This window comes from Micromesistius poutassou (genome assembly GCF_964030765.1).
Source record: "Micromesistius poutassou genome assembly, chromosome: 8".
Taxonomy (NCBI): Eukaryota; Metazoa; Chordata; class Actinopteri; order Gadiformes; family Gadidae; genus Micromesistius; species Micromesistius poutassou.
The window spans coordinates 553,871-576,935 of NC_140278.1; the positions used below are offsets into that span (position 1 = coordinate 553,871).

At 43.0% G+C, this 23,065-nt stretch overlaps 1 protein-coding gene across 1 annotated transcript; it reads right to left on the reverse strand.

The window, feature by feature from the left end:
• Positions 1–24: 24 nt before the first annotated feature.
• tax1bp1b (Tax1 (human T-cell leukemia virus type I) binding protein 1b) lies at positions 25–22,764 on the reverse strand. The gene is made up of 18 exons (XM_084471351.1): positions 22,677–22,764; positions 20,251–20,443; positions 17,286–17,388; positions 16,722–16,912; positions 16,321–16,479; positions 15,356–15,504; positions 15,131–15,221; positions 14,353–14,538; positions 13,048–13,299; positions 12,397–12,561; positions 12,178–12,253; positions 11,979–12,097; positions 11,673–11,798; positions 11,106–11,192; positions 9,236–9,419; positions 4,985–5,142; positions 1,531–1,616; positions 25–1,096 (listed from the first exon to the last, which is right to left on the reverse strand). The coding sequence occupies exons 2-18, from the start codon at positions 20,386–20,388 to the stop codon at positions 898–900; spliced, it is 2,469 nt and encodes an 822-aa protein (XP_084327477.1). The 5' UTR covers positions 20,389–20,443; positions 22,677–22,764; the 3' UTR covers positions 25–897.
• Between the last annotated feature and the right edge of the window lie 301 nt (positions 22,765–23,065).

The following is a 23,065-nucleotide window of genomic DNA, read 5'->3' on the forward strand; positions in this document are numbered from 1 at the left end:
TGCTTTTGAAAACAAACCAATCAATGACTTTTGAACAGACTTTATTCGTTAATAAGCAATACATGGAGCTTGCTAAAAACAAATCAAACATTTTCAAATACATAAGTTATCGTTGGAAATCAGAAGAGAACAGAAAGACATAACAGAAGCCTGGCATGCACCAAAGACCCAAATAGATGCAAGGCATCATCCAGACTTTACTTACTTTGGATTTGTTGGTTGGGTTATCGGGGAGAACCCAAAAACTGAAATATGAAATAAAATTAAACATCCGAAGTGGACCAACACAGACAATAGACAAGTGTACATGAATCAAGGCTTTTACAACATCATTGTTTATATATATGAAAAAAACTAAGCATACGATTTCACCATATGAAATGATTAGTTAATGTAATCACACAAGCAATTCCTTCTCCGCTCCGGCATATTGTCCACTAGGCTGCTATTTGAAGAGGTTGTTTGAGTTTGGTTAGATGGACTCAAATGTACGTTTGGTAAACATGTCTTGCCTCTTTTCCTGATTTGTAAAATCGAGTGAAAAAAAATAGACCTACGACAGATAAAAAAAGAACAGAGTTATTTGAGTAGAGTAGAACAGTCTTAACTCTTAATTCAGCCATACCCAAATGATGGAAGCATCATTAAAAATAAACTATTTAGATCTGCACATCTCATTGCCGACTATAGTAGCCCTGGGTTATAAGTGAAGGTCAGATACAATCTCAGGGTTTATTTTATGTCAAACCACCTCCTAACTGGAACAAAAATAACAGCAGACAAAACCAAAATACCAAAAGGTCCTAAAGAGCAGATCTTCACACTAGAACATGCGTTAAGAGAAGTTGATGTGTTTGAGTGGAGGAAGTGTACAGGCCAGGCAGCTTTCACCACCGTCTACTCGTAGTTGAGCACGTTGCCGTCAAAGTGCGTCAGCACGTGGTTCTCAAAGATCTTCTGCTCGCAGTCGAGCGGGAACTGTTCGCTGCACATGGGGCAGACCTTCCAGTGGCTCTCCACGTGCTCCTCGAACTTACTCTGGTCGTAGTTGGGCGGAAAGATGACCTCGCAGAGGGGACAGCGCTTCATGTCCACACTGCGGACGAAGCAGACGACGGGGGGAGACGGAGGAGAGCTGCTGTTACGGTCGCCATGGAGGGATTTTCACAAATCAAAGGAACCGTTTGAATGTTGTGTCCACTCTAACTGGTGTCACTGGTGTGAGTGGCTTTGGTCCGTCCCCAGGACCATTCTTTTAAACAAAGAGGTCTGGGGCTGGCCAGCGTTTTAGATTTGAGGAAATGATTTGTGATTTTATCAATAAAATTTAAATCACTATTAAAAAGCATTGACTACAGATATGTCAAGATGACTTTAAGCTGTTAGCTAGTTGACATGTGACACATTGTGACTTTAATAGAAAAGGGATGAGCAGTAAAAGGCCTCTGGTTGTCCTGCTGCAGACTAACGGCAGCAGCAGGACAGACGTGTACACCACTGTGCTGCGTGGGGGGGGTGGGGGGGGGTTACCTGGGCTCAAAGCAGAAGGGGCTCTGGCCCTCGCTCATGAAGGGGCTCTGGGCGTCGCTGGCTGCCGGCGGCTCGTTACCGTTGCTCTGGGAACAACAAAGAAACCAGTTTAAAAACAGCCCACAGCGCCCTCACTTACTGTGAACTGTTGAGCAGAAACCATATGATGGGAGGCAATGTTTCATTACATATCAATGACCAAGCACCTGTTCCATAACCAACAAAGTCAACTTCACTTTCATTATAAGGTGGCAGACCACCGTTATATTACCCTTATATTGAGAATCTATTCTAAGCTGCATTTCATTTTGTTTTAATAACAGTGTATGCAGAAACAAACATTCACGCCAAGTTGTTACACAAGTAGAACACAAGTCAGTGAAATAAGCTTGGACATAAAGAAGTACAGCCGACGGGCCGTCCTCATCTGTAAACTAAAACACGCCCGTCTTTAACATCCCTGGTCTCTACATCGGGCCGCAAAACGGGCTCCAAGCAAGCAGTGATATGTTGAAGTTGGCGTCAAAATGGAGGTGGGGTTATATCGATGTGCGCTACAGCGAAGGTAAAGAGAGTTTAACATGGAGTTGAAACCAGCCCATGGCGGCTGAGGCCTTTATGTAGATATTTAATGTTCAAACCGATAAACTTTGTTGTTGTTTGCAAATATTCACTCAATTTGAATTTGATGCCTGCAACATGTTCCAAAAAAGCTGGGACAGGGGCGACAAAAGACTGGGAAAGATGAGGAGTGCTCAATAAACACCTGGTTGGAACATTCCACAGGTGAACAGGTTCACTGGAAACAGGTCAGTGTCACGATTGGGTATAAAAGAAGCATCCCCGAAAGGCTCAGTCATTCACAAGGATGGGGCGAGGTTCACCGCTGTGTGAAAGCCATATACCAACAACACCCAGAAACACCGCCGGCTTCTCCGGGCTCCAGCTCATCTGAGACGGACTGACGCACAGTGGAAAAGTGGGCTGTGACCAGTCCACATTTCACTTTTTTTTTTGGAAATGATGGACGTGGTGTCCTCCGGGCCAAAGAGGAAAAGGACCATCCGGATTGTTATCAGCACAAAGTTCAAAAGTCAGCATCTGTGACGGTATGGGGGGGTGTTAGTGCCAATGGCACGGGGAACATGCACCTCTGTGAAGGCACCAGTAATGCTGAAAGGTACATACAGGTTCTAGAGCAACATATGCTGCCATCCAAGCAACGTCTTTTTCAGGGACGTCCCTGCACACACACAGGTAACATGCCCCTGGCCCAGTGTGTGTGTGTGTGTGTGTGTGTGTGTGTGTGTGTGTGTGTGTGTGTGTGTGTGTGTGTGTGTGTGTGTATATGTTATATATATGTATGTTATACACACAGGTAACATGCCCCTGGCCCAGTGTGTGTGTGTGTGTGTGTGTGTGTGTGTGTGTGTGTGTGTGTGTGTGTGTGTGTGTGTGTGTGTGTGTGTGTGTGTGGTAACATGCCCCTGGCCCAGTGTGTGTGTGTGTGTGTGTGTGTGTGTGTGTGTGTGTGTGTGTGTGTGTGTGTGTGTGTGTGTGTGTGTGTGTGTGTGGTAACATGCCCCTGGCCCAGTGTGTGTGTGTGTGTGTGTGTGTGTGTGTGTGTGTGTGTGTGTGTGTGTGTGTGTGTGTGGTAACGTGCCCCTGGCCCAGTGTGTGTGTGTGTGTGTGTGTGTGTGTGTGTGTGTGTGTGTGTGTGTGTGTGTGTGTGTGTGTGTGTGTGTGTGTGTGGTAACATGCCCCTGGCCCAGTGTGTGTGTGTGTGTGTGTGTGTGTGTGTGTGTGTGTGTGTGTGTGTGGTAACGTGCCCCTGGCCCAGTGTGTGTGTGTGTGTGTGTGTGTGTGTGTGTGTGTGTGTGTGTGTGTGTGTGTGTGTGTGTGTGTGTGTGTGTGTGTGTGTGTGTGTGTCCCTGGCCCAGTCTTTTTGGAACGTGTTGCAGGCATCAAATTCCAAGTGAGTGAATATTTGCAAAAAAAACAATAAAGTTGATCAGTTTGAACATTAAATATCTTTGTAGTGTATTCAGTTGAATATAGGTTGAATTTGTAAATCATTGTATTCAGTTTTTATTTACATTTTACACAACTTCATTGTAATTGGGGTATATATATATTTATAAAACGGGTGGCTTAAATCAAGCGATCTGATTTGTTCCCAACTGTTGTATATTGAGCGTATACACACAGCTATGACGCCCGTTCAGTTTACAGAGTCCAGTATCACTCCGCGCCTAACTTGAACTGTTGTTTATTTATATATAAAAGCGATAGCATAATTCACTGAAGCCTAAAAACATGTTGATTGCTGGAGAGGGTGGAAATGTTGTAAAGCAATAGGCACACGGTGAGTGAACTCGATAGAAGGCTAAATTGCCGGCGAACCGAGCTACCGTCTCTAGCCTTCTCTCTGAAGGACGCTACAGTGTGTTGCATAGCAACCGCCGTACACTTTGCCGGCAGTCAGGAGGGACTACTTTTTTGTATTCGTTAAAAAAAATGCTTTTCCGACTTTCTAGCTTTTTCAAAATTGAGGGTGTCTATGACTTTCATTTCGCCATATTTACGTAACGCCGTCCCTCCGCTGCGCGTCGGGACGGACAACGCCCCTTAACTGTGGTATAATGAGCGTATATCACAGCCTGTCGTGATCTATTGCTTAAATATATGTATGTATGTATGTGTATATATATATGTATATATATATATATATATATATATATATATATATATGTATATGTGTATGTATGTATGTATGTATGTATGTATGTGTGTGTGTGTGTGTGTGTGTGTGTGTGTGTGTGTGTGTGTGTGTGTGTGTGTGTATATATATATATATATATATATATATATTTAAGCAATAGATCAGATATATATATATATATATAGTCTATACTATCTATATATAGATAGTATAGCGAAATGAAAGTCATAGACACCCTCAATTTTGAAAAAGCTAGAAAGTCGGAAAAGCATTTTTTTTAACGAATACAAAAAAGTAGTCCCTCCTGACTGCCGGCAAAGTGTACGGCGGTTGCTATGCAACACACTGTAGCGTCCTTCAGAGAGAAGGCTAGAGACGGTAGCTCGGTTCGCCGGCAATTTAGCCTTCTATCGAGTTCACTCACCGTGTGCCTATTGCTTTACAACATATCCACCCTCTCCAGCAATCAACATGTTTTTAGGCTTCAGTGAATTATGCTATTGCTTTTATATATAAATAAACAACAGTTAGAGTTAGGCGCGGAGTGATACTGAACTCTGTAAACTGAACGGGCGTCATAGCTGTGTGTATACGCTCAATATACAACGGTTGGGAACCAATCAGATCGCTTGATTTAGGCCCCCCGTTTTATACATATACAATACATATATACACACACATACATACATACATACATATATATATATATATGTATATAGTGTCAGAACTCACGTTGTTGTTGTTGTGCTGCTCCTTGGGCTGCTCCAGCTCGTCGGGCCGGCTGTGGTTGCGGCTGGGCTGGATACACACCACGTTGCTGTCCCAGGACGGCGGGCCCACCGGGGGCAGGCGCAGCAGCTGCTCGTCGGAGAAGTCTTCGTCTGACTCGCCTGCTCGTGTTGGTCACATGAAATATGAATATATACATAAGGGTCAGAAGGGCTCCGACCTGCGCAATCCAACTCTTCACTGAGTTTGGGGAGATGGTTATAGGTGGTTATAGGTGGTTATAGGTGGTTATAGACGGTTATAGGTGGTTATAGACGGTTATAGGTGGTTATAGGTGGTTATAGGTGGTTATAGACGGTTATAGGTGGTTATAGACGGTTATAGGTGGTTATAGACGGTTATAGGTGGTTATAGACGGTTATAGGTGGTTATAGACGGTTATAGGTGGTTATAGGTGGTTATAGACGGTTATAGGTGGTTATAGACGGTTATAGGTGGTTATAGACGGTTATAGGTGGTTATAGACGGTTATAGGTGGTTATAGGTGGTTATAGACGGTTATAGACGGTTATAGGTGGTTTGGTTATAGATGTTATAGGTGGTTATAGGTGGTTATAGACGGTTATAGGTGGTTATAGGTGGTTATAGACGGTTATAGATGTTATAGGTGGTTATAGACGGTTATAGATGGTTATAGGTGGTTATAGACGTTATAGGTGGTTATAGACGGTTATAGGTGGTTATAGGTGGTTATAGATGTTATAGACGGTTATAGATGTTATAGGTGGTTAGACGGTTATAGACGGTTATAGATGGTTATAGACGGTTATAGACGGTTATAGGTGGTTATAGATGGTTATAGATGGTTATAGATGGTTATAGGTGGTTATAGACGGTTATAGGTGGTTATAGATGTTATAGGTGGTTATAGACGGTTATAGACGGTTATAGGTGGTTATAGACGGTTATAGATGGTTATAGATGGTTATAGGTGGTTATAGGTGGTTATAGACGGTTATAGATGGTTATAGATGGTTATAGATGTTATAGGTGGTTATAGGTGGTTATAGGTGGTTATAGACGGTTATAGGTGGTTATAGGTGGTTATAGACGGTTATAGATGTTATAGGTGGTTATAGACGGTTATAGATGGTTATAGGTGGTTATAGACGTTATAGGTGGTTATAGACGGTTATAGGTGGTTATAGGTGGTTATAGATGTTATAGACGGTTATAGATGTTATAGGTGGTTATAGACGGTTATAGACGGTTATAGATGGTTATAGACGGTTATAGACGGTTATAGGTGGTTATAGATGGTTATAGATGGTTATAGGTGGTTATAGACGGTTATAGGTGGTTATAGATGTTATAGGTGGTTATAGACGGTTATAGACGGTTATAGGTGGTTATAGGTGGTTATAGATGTTATAGATGTTATAGGTGGTTATAGGTGGTTATAGATGTTATAGGTGGTTATAGACGGTTATAGGCGGTTATAGATGTTATAGGTGGTTATAGATGTTATAGACGGTTATAGGTGGTTATAGATGTTATAGGTGGTTATAGATGTTATAGATGTTATAGGTGGTTATAGGTGGTTATAGACGGTTATAGGTGGTTATAGACGGTTATAGGTGGTTATAGATGTTATAGGTGGTTATAGATGTTATAGGTGGTTATAGGTGGTTATAGGTGGTTATAGATGTTATAGGTGGTTATAGACGGTTATAGACGGTTATAGATGGTTATAGGTGGTTATAGACGGTTATAGACGGTTATAGACGGTTATAGATGTTATAGATGGTTATAGGTGGTTATAGATGTTATAGATGTTATAGGTGGTTATAGACGGTTATAGGTGGTTATAGACGGTTATAGATGTTATAGATGGTTATAGGTGGTTATAGGTGGTATAGATGTTATAGGTGGTTATAGATGTTATAGGTGGTTATAGATGTTATAGATGTTATAGACGGTTATAGATGTTATAGGTGGTTATAGATGTTATAGATGTTATAGACGGTTATAGATGTTATAGGTGGTTATAGATGTTATAGATGTTATAGACGGTTATAGATGTTATAGGTGGTTATAGATGTTATAGATGTTATAGACGGTTATAGATGTTATAGGTGGTTATAGATGTTATAGGTGGTTATAGATGTTATAGATGTTATAGACGGTTATAGATGTTATAGGTGGTTATAGATGTTATAGATGTTATAGACGGTTATAGATGTTATAGGTGGTTATAGATGTTATAGATGTTATAGACGGTTATAGATGTTATAGATGTTATAGACGGTTATAGATGTTATAGGTGGTTATAGATGTTATAGATGTTATAGACGGTTATAGATGTTATAGGTGGTTATAGGTGGTTATAGATGTTATAGGTGGTTATAGATGTTATAGATGTTATAGACGGTTATAGATGTTATAGGTGGTTATAGATGTTATAGATGTTATAGACGGTTATAGATGTTATAGGTGTTATAGACGGTTATAGATGTTATAGGTGGTTATAGATGTTATAGATGTTATAGACGGTTATAGATGTTATAGGTGGTTATAGATGTTATAGGTGGTTATAGATGTTATAGATGTTATAGACGGTTATAGATGTTATAGGTGGTTATAGATGTTATAGATGTTATAGACGGTTATAGATGTTATAGGTGGTTATAGATGTTATAGATGTTATAGACGGTTATAGATGTTATAGATGTTATAGACGGTTATAGATGTTATAGGTGGTTATAGATGTTATAGATGTTATAGACGGTTATAGATGTTATAGGTGGTTATAGATGTTATAGGTGGTTATAGATGTTATAGATGTTATAGACGGTTATAGATGTTATAGGTGGTTATAGATGTTATAGATGTTATAGACGGTTATAGCTGTTATAGGTGGTTATAGATGTTATAGATGTTATAGACGGTTATAGATGTTATAGACGGTTATAGATGTTATAGGTGGTTATAGATGTTATAGATGTTATAGACGGTTATAGATGTTATAGGTGGTTATAGGTGGTTATAGATGTTATAGGTGGTTATAGATGTTATAGATGTTATAGACGGTTATAGATGTTATAGGTGGTTATAGATGTTATAGATGTTATAGACGGTTATAGATGTTATAGGTGGTTATAGATGTTATAGATGTTATAGACGGTTATAGATGTTATAGGTGGTTATAGATGTTATAGATGTTATAGACGGTTATAGATGTTATAGGTGGTTATAGATGTTATAGGTGGTTATAGATGTTATAGATGTTATAGACGGTTATAGATGTTATAGGTGGTTATAGATGTTATAGATGTTATAGACGGTTATAGATGTTATAGGTGGTTATAGATGTTATAGATGTTATAGACGGTTATAGATGTTATAGGTGGTTATAGATGTTATAGATGTTATAGACGGTTATAGATGTTATAGGTGGTTATAGATGTTATAGGTGGTTATAGATGTTATAGATGTTATAGACGGTTATAGATGTTATAGGTGGTTATAGATGTTATAGATGTTATAGACGGTTATAGATGTTATAGATGTTATAGACGGTTATAGATGTTATAGGTGGTTATAGATGTTATAGATGTTATAGACGGTTATAGATGTTATAGGTGGTTATAGATGTTATAGATGTTATAGACGGTTATAGATGTTATAGGTGGTTATAGATGTTATAGATGTTATAGACGGTTATAGATGTTATAGGTGGTTATAGATGTTATAGGTGGTTATAGATGTTATAGATGTTATAGACGGTTATAGATGTTATAGGTGGTTATAGATGTTATAGATGTTATAGACGGTTATAGATGTTATAGGTGGTTATAGATGTTATAGATGTTATAGACGGTTATAGATGTTATAGGTGGTTATAGATGTTATAGATGTTATAGACGGTTATAGATGTTATAGGTGGTTATAGATGTTATAGGTGGTTATAGATGTTATAGATGTTATAGACGGTTATAGATGTTATAGGTGGTTATAGATGTTATAGATGTTATAGACGGTTATAGATGTTATAGATGTTATAGGTGGTTATAGATGTTATAGATGTTATAGACGGTTATAGATGTTATAGGTGGTTATAGATGTTATAGATGTTATAGGTGGTTATAGATGTTATAGATGTTATAGGTGGTTATAGATGTTATAGATGTTATAGACGGTTATAGATGTTATAGGTGGTTATAGGTGGTTATAGATGGTTAGGAGGACAGCTACCTTGTGGGTCTGAGGTGGAGTACGGATTCCCGAAGTGCAGCTCTGTGGAGCTCTGGGCGACCAGCATGGGGGTGGGGGCGTCCAGGGCGTATGGGATGGGGTACTGCAGGAACACGGGGGTGCTGGCCTCGATGCTCTCAGCCTCCCCCTGATCCCCCTTCCTGCTGCTGCCCGTGTTCACAACCTGGCAACACAAACATTATTATTACAATTTCAACCAGATTTGATGTTCAAAATCTACTTTTAGTTCTTAATTGACACGGTGATGTGGTCCATATGTGTGCAGATACTTCTTTATCTTTCCAAGCCTTTCGGTGTTCAAGACGATCCATCAAGTCCTACAACAGCTCCTTTGGAGCCCCCCCCCCCCCCCCCCGGCCACCCAACACAACACACCACACCACCCAACACAACACACCACCCAACACACCACACCACCCAACACAACCCAACACAACACACCACTCAACACAACACACCACCCAACACAACACACCACCCAACACAACACAACACACCACCCAACACAACACAACACACCACCCAACACAACACACCACCCAACACAACACAACACACCACCCAACACAACACAACACACCACCCAACACAACACACCACCCAACACAACACACCACCCAACACAACACACCACTCAACACAACACACCACCCAACACCCAACACAACACACCACCCAACACACCACACCACCCAACACAACACACCACCCAACACACCACACCACACCACCCAACACAACACAACACACCACCCAACACAACACACCACTCAACACAACACACCACCCAACACAACACACCACCCAACACAACACAACACACCACCCAACACAACACACCACCCAACACAACACACCACCCAACACAACACACCACTCAACACAACACACCACCCAACACCCAACACAACACACCACCCAACACAACACACCACCCAACACAACACACCACCCAACACAACACACCACCCAACACAACACACCACTCAACACAACACACCACCCAACACAACACACCACCCAACACAACACACCACCCAACACAACACACCACCCAACACAACACAACACACCACCCAACACAACACACCACCCAACACAACACACCACCCAACACAACACACCACCCAACACAACACACCACTCAACACAACACACCACCCAACACAACACACCACCCAACACACCACCCAACACACCACACCACACCACTCAACACAACACACCACTCAACACAACACACCACCCAACACAACACACCACCCAACACAACACAACACACCACCCAACACAACACACCACCCAACACAACACAACACAACACACCACCCAACACAACACACCACACCACTCAACACAACACACCACTCAACACAACACACCACTCAACACAACACACCACTCAACACAACACACCACCCAACACAACACACCACCCAACACAACACAACACACCACCCAACACAACACACCACCCAACACAACACACCACTCAACACAACACACCACCCAACACAACACACCACACCACCCAACACACCACTCAACACAACACACCACCCAACACACAAACCATTTCAAAGGGAATGAGAGTTTGTGTTTTATGGAAATTTGTTGCAGGCGCCAATTTCATTTATATTCTAAACCTCAAATTGGTCCGTTCCAGCGCTCTGAGCCCCGCCCCTCCAGGCGGTACTCGGGGTCAGAGTCATGGAAAATCACATCTCATTGACTTCTCCAATTAGAGAGACATGTTAAACCTAGACCAGACCGGGAGCACCAGACGGCCTGGGCTCCTCTGAGAGCAGAAACAGTTGATCAGAAGGAGAGAACGAAGGCGCTCCCCCACCTCCTCCAGCTTCTCCTTCTCCTTCACCAGGAGCGTGAGTGCGTCCTTCAGGTCCTTCAGCTTGCGCCCTTTCTCCGCCACCTGGCTCTGCAACACAATACAACATGAGTTACGAAGCAACGTCTAGATACACCGCAACGTGTTATACAGACCTAAACTCATTCATTCATGGTCAAGTGGCTGTCCGCCTCTCACAGGGACTAATACATAGAGCGAGATTTAAAGCAAAACATCCTGTTTGGATTCCTTGACTAGCACTGAGAATGTCTCTGTGCCCGGGTTAAGCCCGGTTACAGCACCCCGGCAACAAGGGGAAGACTCCTCAGAAGTCCTCCTGTCTGCAGAGCCCGACATAAACAGTCATAAAAGGTCCTCTTAGAGAACGCCTCATAAACAACAGCAGCACTGGGGCTGAGCGGGCCGGGCCCGGCATCAAAGGCTACCTCCTCCAGGCCACACACGGCAATAAAGAGAAACACACACATCTTATCAGCCGTCCATAGAGAGCCCCGTTTGGTGGAGCATGTTGTGCCTGCTGCTGCTGTGCTCTGAGCACTGAGTGGTTACCTTGTAGCGGTCCTCCTCGGCGGCCAGCTGCAGCTTGAGGTTATCGTTAGTCTTCACCTGCTCCTTCAGTTTCACCTCCATTTTGGAAAGCTCATCGGCAAACATGCAGCTCCGCTCCTTCTCCTCCTAGAACATTAACGCCCGTCAACAGCTGGAATTCTCTTCACAAACGTATCTTCTGGTAGGCCAACTACAGCCTGGGTATAGAACAACTTACTTAAGAAGAACACCCACAGCACCATTAAAGATATTACAGGACCTGTTTGATGTACTGCGGGTATAAAACAGGATGAAGGAGTTTCTTACAGTCAGCAGCTTTTTGCATTTCCTGTACATGTCGTTCCTGTCGGAGGCCTCTCTGCTGATGCCTTTGAGCTTCTCCTGGATGATGGCCTCCAGCATGGGGTCGGCTGAGCCGGGGCTCCCTGCACAGACACAGCAGGGGGTCAGGCTCTAGCGGCGCACTCACCCCCGCTACGGCCCGTAGAGTCAGACGGGTCTGTACCTGGAACAGAGGTGTCCGGACTCACGGACACATGGACGGTCGCAGCCTCAGCAGCTGCTGAGCTCTTCCTCTGCTCCTACACACACACACACACACACACACACACACACACACACACACACACACACACACACACACACACACACACACACACCATTAGTAACTAACTTGGTGCTATGGTTTGACCTGTGGGAGCCTGGGCGTGTGGCGGGGACTCACCCCCTGCTGCTCCGACAGCTTGGACACTTGTCTCTGCAGCCGCTGACACTCCTTGTACTTCTCCTTGTAGTGCTCGGCCGCCATGTGGAGGCGGAGCTTCAGGTCCTCCACCTCCCTCTGCAGCTCCGCCGCCGGCTCCTCCGCCGCCTCCTCCTCCGCCCGGGCCTGGAGCCACACAGCACCGGGGGGGGGATGAACGGTACGGTAGGACACGCACATATCATCACGTCACAACACCGCTGGTCGTACACACACGTCACCACACAGGTAGCTGGACGCCAGTCCTGCGTCTTAAGGGCTGACAAAGGAGTTCAAGAAACAACACCTTTTCCTCGATTGTGCCTCCACAAAATAGGGGGCAAAATAAATATTTTAGATATTATATAAATATATATATATATATATATATATATATATATATAATAAATATTTTAGATATTTAGAGGCCACCACAAAGTGGTGGCCTCCACCCCTGTGCGAGAAATTAGGAAATGCAGACGCTACCAAAGACCTTTGGTTGACAAAGCTTCATTGTGTCATTCCTTCACAGTGGGTTGTTAATCGTTTTAAACTAATAACGGTAATGCTGCATCAGTGCAGTGTGACGTTTAGAGCTCCTGGTGACTCGCCCGGCGCCCCACAGACACTCACCGCCTCCTGCTTGGCCTCCTCCCTCAGCTGCTCCACCAGGCGCTCCAGGCGCGTGCACTGGGCCAGGGCGTCGGCCTTGGCCTGCCGCAGGGCGTCCGCCTCCAGCTTCATGCGGTACAGCTCCGACATGCTGCGGTCGCGCGCGCTGGAGGCGTCCCGCAGCTCGGCCGCCAGCATGGACGACTGCTGCCGCGTGGCGTGGAGCTGCTCCTCCTTCTGCCTCAGCTGCTCCTTCAGGGCCTTCATGTCCCCCTAGGAGAGAGGACGCACGCCTTAAGGCCCCACAGTGAGCCACGGGAGAGGACGCACGCCTTAAGGACGGAGGCCCCACAGTGAGCCACGGGAGAGGACGCACGCCTTAAGGACGGAGGCCCCACAGTGAGCCACGGGAGAGGACGCACGCCTTAAGGCCCCACAGTGAGCCACGGGAGAGGACGCACGCCTTAAGGCCCCACAGTGAGCCACGGGAGAGGACGCACGCCTTAAGGCCCCACAGTGAGCCACGGGAGAGGACGCACGCCTTAAGGCCCCACAGTGAGCCACGGGAGAGGACGCACGCCTTAAGGCCCCACAGTGAGCCACGGGAGAGGACGCACGCCTTAAGGCCCCACAGTGAGCCACGGGAGAGGACGCACGCCTTAAGGACGGAGGCCCCACAGTGAGCCACGGGAGAGGACGCACGCCTTAAGGCCCCACAGTGAGCCACGGGAGAGGACGCACGCCTTAAGGCCCCACAGTGAGCCACGGGAGAGGACGCACGCCTTAAGGCCCCACAGTGAGCCACGGGAGAGGACGCACGCCTTAAGGCCCCACAGTGAGCCACGGGAGAGGACGCACGCCTTAAGGCCCCACAGTGAGCCACGGGAGAGGACGCACGCCTTAAGGCCCCACAGTGAGCCACGGGAGAGGACGCACGCCTTAAGGACGGAGGCCCCACAGTGAGCCATGGCCACAATCAATGTTCTGTTATATTTAGGGTAATATCAAACTATCAATGGTTCTTTTTTAGTTTTTTACAAGGTAAGGAGACTGTGCTCATTTGACTAAACACAGTATTTGGTGGGACCTGGGTCAACACACTCCGGTCACAGCATGACAAACACTTTTGGAACCCTTGCTTTGGGCTACGTATTTCAAAACGATCTATATTATTACAGTAACACAAACTAGTGTCACATAAATAATGGGAGATTGAACCTCAGTTGAACTAATCATCAAAACTAACAATGTAGGAAACAAGGTAAAAGAGCGATGTGCGTAGCGCTCTCTGCCTGAATGGAGACCAGCTGGATGTGAGGGTCGCACCGGGGGGCAGGCGGTGGCCAGGAGCTGGACGTGCTGCTTCTCCTGCTCGGCGAGGCAGGTCTGCAGGTGCGCCACCTCCTCTTTGAAGCGAGCGATGCTGTTCTCCTTGTTCACGTCCACCGACTTCAGCAGCTGCAGCTCCGCGCTCTGCTTCGTGTTCTCCAGCTCGCGGTTCTTCAGGTGAATCTGTCGACATCGGACAGAAGCACGCACAGAAACAGGCCAAGTTTCAAACCTAAGGCTACTTGTCTTAGTTCATACGGTGGCCCACAGCGAGTCGGCAACAAATAGCACCAAGACCATTAACATAAACGTTGACCTTAATTACAAACCAGAGACTGAGGAAGGCCCATAAAGTCACCCGACTCGCTGCAGCCCGAATGCGTTACAAGTTAAATGAGGTGTCTGCTCCTTCTCTGTGGCAGCAGGGTGTACCACTCCCAGCCCCTCGGCCCGCCACAACAAACCCTAACCCTCAACAACAACAGATCCACCAGAAGGCAGACAAATAGACGCCCTGTTTAGACTAAATGAACACAGGAATGTACAATACTGAGGCCACGCAAAGGAAGAAAAACTAAGTGAATGAAATTGAATGCCAGCATGAAAATTAATGCAGACTATCATTTGCATAAAAACGCATAGCACAACAAGTAGTTGTGCTATCATTTCAAGGTTCTATTTACCGTCATTAATGTAAGGTATAAACCTGAACACACAAACACAGAGTGGCTAAACTATTTTGCGTCCATTATTGTACACTTGATGTTCACGGTACCTTGTAGAGTTCCTTCTCATCCTTCTCATTCTTCAGATGGGACTCCAGCACCTCTTTCTCCACTGTCAGCTTCTTCACTTTATCTTTCAAGCTAGGACAAAACAATATCATGTTAACACAAAGTCCATCCCCTCATAACAAGCACTCCTGTCCAATAGCAACACCAATCCAACACCAACAATACAACAAATAAGATAACTCAATCTGACGCCCAACATAACCTACCCATCTAGCTCAGTCTCCTTCTGCAGACCCTTCTGGGTGACTCCAATCAGGTCCTCCTCCAGCTGCAGGACCCTGGCTGTGGCCTCCTCCAGCCTCCTCTTCACCTCCTCTCTCTCCTCCTGCAGGGCCTGGGAAGAGTTCTGCAGCTCCTGGACATCAAAGCACACACGTCTTACTCTTCTGCTCACCACCAGTGTCTCTTTGTACAGCCTTCTAGTTTGTTTACATCCTCTGTTCAAAAAGGTCAAAAAGGCAAGCTGTTGTTCATGATATAACTTTCAGTTCTGGACGATATCCTTATGCTAGTGTGTTTATATGTAAACTATTGGAAACACATTAAAAAAATATCAAAGTAGTAGTAATAAACAGCCACCAAAGTTGTAATAATTGTATTTTTAGAACGGATTTATGGAACATACACCACGTAGAATATCCCAAGGACTGCATTTGCGGTTACATTTGATGATTTGCAATAAAAACACTGCAAATTCATAACTACGTTCATTACCCACATTTACAGCTGTCACTATTTGATTTAGTCTTCTTCTCAATGCACTGTGAAGCACTGTGATGCACTGTCTCAGTAGTGTGGAGTTAAAAGACGCCGTTACTCTACCTTCCACTAGGAGGCGCTGAGAGACTACATGGCTTAACCTGAGACTTAAGCCTTTAGACAGCTTTAACTAAAACAATCCTAATGTACCTTAAACATTTAAACGTAAAGATAATTCAAACAATTCAAGACAGAAGCTTTCATGTGTATTAACAAAATCTTCAAACCAAGTTTGACTTAAAAAAATGCAGTGATGTGTACGTTGCAAACCTTAAGTAAAATATATGCAACACCGAATTTCATACATCAAATGCATACGGTTTAAATAAGTATCTAAGTATCTACCTACCTATTGAATTGGTCTGGTGTGTGTGTGTGTGTGTTTAAGATGGACTTTGACAGAGGTGCTTACTTGGTGTTCTCTTCTCAGCTTGGAGTGCACCTCCTCCTCCTGCTCACAGCGCTTCTGTAAGCGCAGCTTCTCCTCCTCCAGCTGCTCCTTCTCCTGCTGCAGAAGCTCCATGTTTCCCGACAGCTCTTCCTTCTCTCGCTGAGCTTCTTCCATCTTGCGCTGTGTAGGAATACAGGCAGGCATTTTGACTAACTATTCCCAAAATCCTGTAGCTGTCATACCAGACCCTACTGTAGCTACGGGCCCCCATGCTGAAAACACTTAACAATTTTATGTGTTTTACAAATAGTCTAGGGCCCTGTTGAATTGATATGTTGATATAAACAATTATCCACATTGCGTGCCAGGGCATAACCCTTTCTGTTGCCAACACGGCTGTGGGTCGTAACGTGGCCCGCTACCTCCAGGAAGCCTGCCTTGGTGGTGACCACCAGGATGTCAGAGTTGCATTCATCCTCCACGGTCAGGAGCTCGTCCTCGGAGGGGCTGTTGGCGCGGAACAGGAAGGGCGTGCTGGCCCCTCGGATCTCCCCTTTGTGGGTCACGTAGCAGAACTGGTAGAACTCCCCGTCGTCGTTTGGCACATAGTATCCTGGACAGGAAGGGCTCCAGTTAAAGCAGCAGAGCCACACATCGCTAGGGGAGGCCTAGAGGTCCACTGCTGCTCTACGGCTCTCCAAAGCCTGCACCATAACAATAATAACCAAGCATCTAGTCCACTTTTTTATCATGCTGCCTGGAAATACTTATCCTGCATATTTTCCCCTACTTGCATGTATTTTATAGATTATTAAATTATTCGTGAATAGATCATTTAAACAAAGGCATTTTCGGCATTGCTATTCCAAAAAGAAATAGTCTGACACATTTGACTGGGTCCACGTTCTTTGTGTAGACCTACCACTATCTTGGCGAATGCATTATCAAAAGGTGGCAAAGAAGATGATGTTATGCTATGGTCTTACCCTGAAAGACCACCACTCTGTTGACCGTGGTGCCTTCCACATAGTTCTCCAGGAGAGGGGACCACAAGAAGGTGTAGTAGTCCCGTGCAGTGCTCCAACCGACCTGAAAGAGGATGAGGTGAATCCGTTTAACGCAAGCAACCTAACAGTACAGGATAGTGAGTGATCCAAAATAATCCTTCAAGAAGGCTGCGTGACTGACACTAGCCGTGGTGTCGTTTAATGAACGACTGCTAGGGATCGGGCTCGCGTTTGCTGTTAAATTATTTCTTAAAGACAGAAAGGGATCCCTCTAACTAGTCCTTTCTTGCTGTGTTCATGTTGCATATGGCAGGTCTCTTGTCAAGAACCAGCCAAAGTAAGGAGTAGAAGCTACAACTCACTTTAGACAGGAAAAGGGAAATAGGTGAAAATTTTATACAAAGGCGACTTCAAAATGAAAACCAAAATGTAATCATATGTATTTTATGTGTTGTTAACTGATGGCTGATGAGGGGGGAAAGCACAGAAAATACATCCATAACTTCAGCCAACTGCCATAAAACTGTCAACCTAAATCACACTCACGTGGTGTTGGCTGGTTCTCTGTCTGCACTGAAGGCAGACTTCCAAACACACAAACCTCTCTATGCCCAAACCGGAGCTCTCCATTTATTTTATTATTTTATCAACCATGCAAATTAGCACACAACGTATGTTGGTCCACTGTTTCGAAAACCATCTGCAGCCGATGTGGCCTACATAAAGGACATCATTCCTTGCTTTAACCTTATTTGGTGAGTGGCACAATGCTCCTCATACTTGGTTGTGTTCCTCAGAGCCAGAGATACCAGCTCTGGGCTCAGAGCCGCCCGCTTGTTACCAAGGGGCGCTCCAGCCTACAGCAGTAAAGAACAGGAAGCCATTAAAGTGTGCACCTAGTTAGGCAGTATCGTTACTGAAGGCCATTACCACTGCACTCATTAGAGCAGGGAAGGTGGCTGAGAGAGCTGGAGAGGAATTGAGAGGTACTACGGCTCAGGCCACAAGGTCTTCAATGTTCCTACATAGTAGGAGAACTTCTGATTGAGGCAATGGCTGGGCTTTCATATTCCATAAACTTAGCAGGAAGCAGATGCCCAAGCTATGAAGTTAGACCAACAAGGCAGACAATTTAGACAAGCACAGTTTAATGAATAGCCTCAGAACCCATTGAATCCCTGGATCCTTTAACACCACATTATAAGAGACGGTTTCACCAACATTCCAGGAAAGTTGTGCATTAAGGAGTGTGTCAACAAAAGCCCATGGCAACAATTGCAGCAGATAGTATGCTGTCTATGTGTCAGACGGTAGGCCTCAAAATGTATGGGCGGGCAGGTTTTTGATCAATCATTTACAGGGGTTGTGCTCAGTGACAGTTTAATTATAAAGATGCTTGTGTCTTCTGCTAAGCCACTCCAACTACCTGTTCTGACATCATGCTTCATCCTAAATACAAGCTTACATTTCTTTCCTGGCAAGACCTTCAATGAAGCCATCTTTTTAATGCTAAAACATCTTTACCTGTATGGTTTTCACACCAGACCTGTATTTTTTTGGATTCTTAAGTCTGAATGTTGCCTGGATAACATCTCTGAAATAGTTTCTAAGTCTTCAAAACAACAAAGAGCCACATATTGATTGAAACCAAAAACCTAGTAATCTGCCTAATAAAGCTACACGGCTAAAGTATGTTTGAGATTAGTTGATTGGTTTTTGGCTCTAATGGATTAGAGCAAAAACCAACCATTCACCTCTTTATAGTGCTGAAACAGTTCCTCTCATGGAGTCATTGTTAGAATGGCAGTAATGATTTATATTCATAACTCCCTACTTCTATAACATCATGCAGTCAAACAAAACATTGGCCATCTGATCAAATGTGAATAATGCTTGAGCAGTGGTCTCTGTGGGCCACAAATTCAATCAGAGCGACTATGCCTACCAGTTTTCAACTGTTCAAATTTAGTCCCAGAAAAAAAATGATCTCCAGCTCCCTGGTGAAGTAGCAGGCTTCAGCAGGAGTCAAAGCCCTGTGCTGCCCTCCTCCCTGCTCACTACAGAGGAGGTGAAAATTAATGACATCCCCCTCCACGTTGGATTCAACATGCTCCCTTTAAGTGGATCCATCTGGGACATTCAAGGGTGCAGAAAACCTGGCTCCCCTTTCCCAGCTTTTGAATTCCACTTCACTCAAAATCCTCAGATATGGAATTCACTTGAATCTTATGAATGCATCAACTCTTTCTCACTCTCATTTTGAAGTGTAAGTGTAAGGGCTATCCATTTATTTGCACCATAAACTGCATGCAAACACGTCAAGCGGTTTCTGAGGATAAAAGTAACAAGCCGAGATTTAGAAGGTAGGTCATTACTCTTCATAGCTCTGATAATGTCCTTGATACATCGACCATTTGGTGAAGTCTGGGAGGTACAGTAGGCCTGGGCGATATGGCTGAAAGACATATCACGATATAACTTGATCATATTGATCGATAACTATTGATCATTTAATGACCTAAAAAGACTAGGAATTACCATGCTGGATTTAAACACTTCTGTTTAACACTTAATATGACCTTCCACTGTTCTTCATTGATAAATACTATGTTGATACAACAATGAAAAACACTCAAATATTGTAAATAAATATGGAACTGTGTTTGTGTAACAAACCCAGCTGCTAGATTCGGTGGTCCAGTCTCTTATCGATATATATTGAACATGTTTTATATTGATATTGCTCAAAAGTCTATCACGATACGATAATTTATTGTTTTATTGCCAAGACCTAAGCTACGTAAGAGGTTTGGTCTTTTATAAAAGTGTATTCCCCTTAATAAAGGCTATCAGAGGATATAGGCTGCCAATAGATTCTAATAAATGTAAACTGACATAAGTAAATCCAAAAATTCCTTCAAAAATACTAAGAAATTGTGCTTACCTTAAAGATGCCGACCCAGTCTTTCTGATGAGGTTTGATGAACTGTGTGAGGGTGTAGTGACACTCCAGCGCAGCATGTGGCAGGTAGCTCTTACCCACATTTTGAAAAATGACATGGGCAAAGTTTGACATGTCCATGTTGTATTCTGTTGATGTTCTCTCTTGAAGAGGGTTGGGAAACAATCAGCAGTGGCTACAGAGAAAGACGACAGAGCACAAGCAGAGAACATTATCATTATTATGCAATAATAAACAACCCCTATCGGAGAAGCTAGTAGGGTAAATTCATTTGCATGTGTCAATAAAGTGTCTGGCCACATAATGCTTCAGCTGAGGAAAATAAAATGTTACCATGAAAACAACAATCCAAACCTATAAACATATTTAGCCTATCCTCGCAAACCAAGGTCAACAATTTATCACATTATTCTCTAAATTAGGCCTGGGTGATATGGCTGAGAGACATATCACGATATAACTTATCGATAAGTTATATCGATAACTATTGATAATTTTAATGACTTAAAAAGACTAGGAATTACCATGATGGATTTAAACACTTCTGTTTAACATTTAATATGACCTTCCAGTGTTCTTCATTGATAGATACTCCAATGTTGATACAACAATGAAAAGCACTCAAATATTGTAAATAAATATGGAACCGTGTTTGTGTAACAAACCCAGCTGCTAGATTCGGTGGTCCAGTCTCTTATCGATATATATTGAACATGTTTTATATGCCTACTCTAAATATTGCAATATAAATGGCAGCTAGGCCACAAATGCTATTGCAAACAATTTTTCGTTTTTTTCATAGTTCGGTTCAGGCCTTGATTCTTCAATAATGCTTAAAACAAGAATGAATAACAAATACAGTAAAGCAAATTGATTTACATTCAGTACTGTTAACTTATATCATGCGGATAACTTCCACATCGACATGATGTAATAAATTAAATCGGCACAATAATCCTGATTGTATCAAGCATATTGTGCTGGTTTAATTCAGTAGTTGTTGAATAAATCGTAATTTGTTTTACAAAGAACAGAGTGTATAATTTAGGCAAGTACTTTCTTATCAAATAATGTTAAAGCATAGAGAACAAACACAGGGGATGAACAAAATAAAACCCTGCAAAGGTAAAATTAAAATTAAAAGATAAACTATGTTAATCTATTATCTAACATTATTAATGAATGTAGTATTTGAGCTTTAAGTCATTTTGTACTGTATCAATATGACACTAGAAGTAGTATTAAGTTAATTCCCATAACGTTACTAACTTTGTGTTAGGCCCCCAGGCGTCATGAATGCACATCACCTCTTAGGGCATGTATGAACGCATAGCTCCTGTCTTCTTATTGTTAGTTTTTCATTGAAATCCTCGGGTTGTAATGTTAATGGTAATTGGTTGATTCTAACCCTAACTATTACTGTAGCTGCATTAACTGGTTGGAAGCCCTGGCCTGTTTGATAAGAGAGAGCATCGTTTATCTTTACATCCTGACATCGTTGATGACAACTACGATGAACAAATACTAATGCGTTGTCTTAATCCTTAATCCACTGACTTGAGGACAGCGGTGCCCCCTCGTAACGGGCCGGGACTCTGTATGTGTCTCTATGTACTCTGTTACTCTGTCTCTATGTTACTCTGTCTCTATGTACTCTGTGTTACTCTATTTCTATGTACTCTGTGTTACTCTGTGTAACTCTATCTCTATGTACTCTGTCTCTATGTACTCTGTTACTCTGTCTCTATGTACTCTGTGTAACTCTATTTCTATGTACTCTGTGTAACTCTATTTCTATGTACTCTGTGTAACTCTATTTCTATGTACTCTGTAACTATCTCTATGTACTCTGTGTAACTCTATTTCTATGTACTCTGTGTAACTCTATCTCTATGTACTCTGTGTAACTCTATTTCTATGTACTCTGTGTAACTCTATTTCTATGTACTCTGTAACTCTATTTCTATGTACTCTGTGTAACTCTATCTCTATGTACTCTGTGTAACTCTATTTCTATGTACTCTGTGTAACTATATTTCTATGTAGTCTGTGTAACTCTATTTATATGTACTCTGTGTAACTCTATCTCTATGTACTCTGTGTAACTCTATTTCTATGTAGTCTGTGTAACTCTATTTATATGTACTCTGTGTAACTCTATCTCTATGTACTCTGTGTAACTCTATTTATATGTACTCTGTGTAACTCTATCTCTATGTACTCTGTGTAACTCTATTTATATGTACTCTGTGTAACTCTATCTCTATGTACTCTGTCCTCCAGAAAGATGCGACCAGATTAGCCATCTAGCTAACGACCTAGTTACATTAAATAACCATCACATCTGATGGTAAGTAAGCCTTTAGAAAAACCACTTTACATCAACATTAGGCAAAATATGAACTCACCAAGTTGTCATGTCTAAATGTAGAGGAAAAACCGAACAAATCTGCCAGAATATTTGTCTACGCAGTTCTGTACTTTCCCGTCTTCTTCCTGGAATAACAAAACATTACGTCACTTCCGGATAAAACTGGACTCCCAAAGGTTGATCTATATTTAATCTATTATACATTATTTGGTCTAAAACGTTATTAATGTTGTTGGTATACATTTAAAAACCGTTTGAATTTAAATTTAAACGGTAATAACTTACTTACGTGTTACTTGTTACGGGTGTATTTACATGGGACACCGTACGCAAATTCATAATTGGTTTACAGAAGCTAAAGCAGCTTTAAATAAACGCGCTTATAAAATGAGTCGGTTTACAGTAGGCCTAATACAAAATCATATT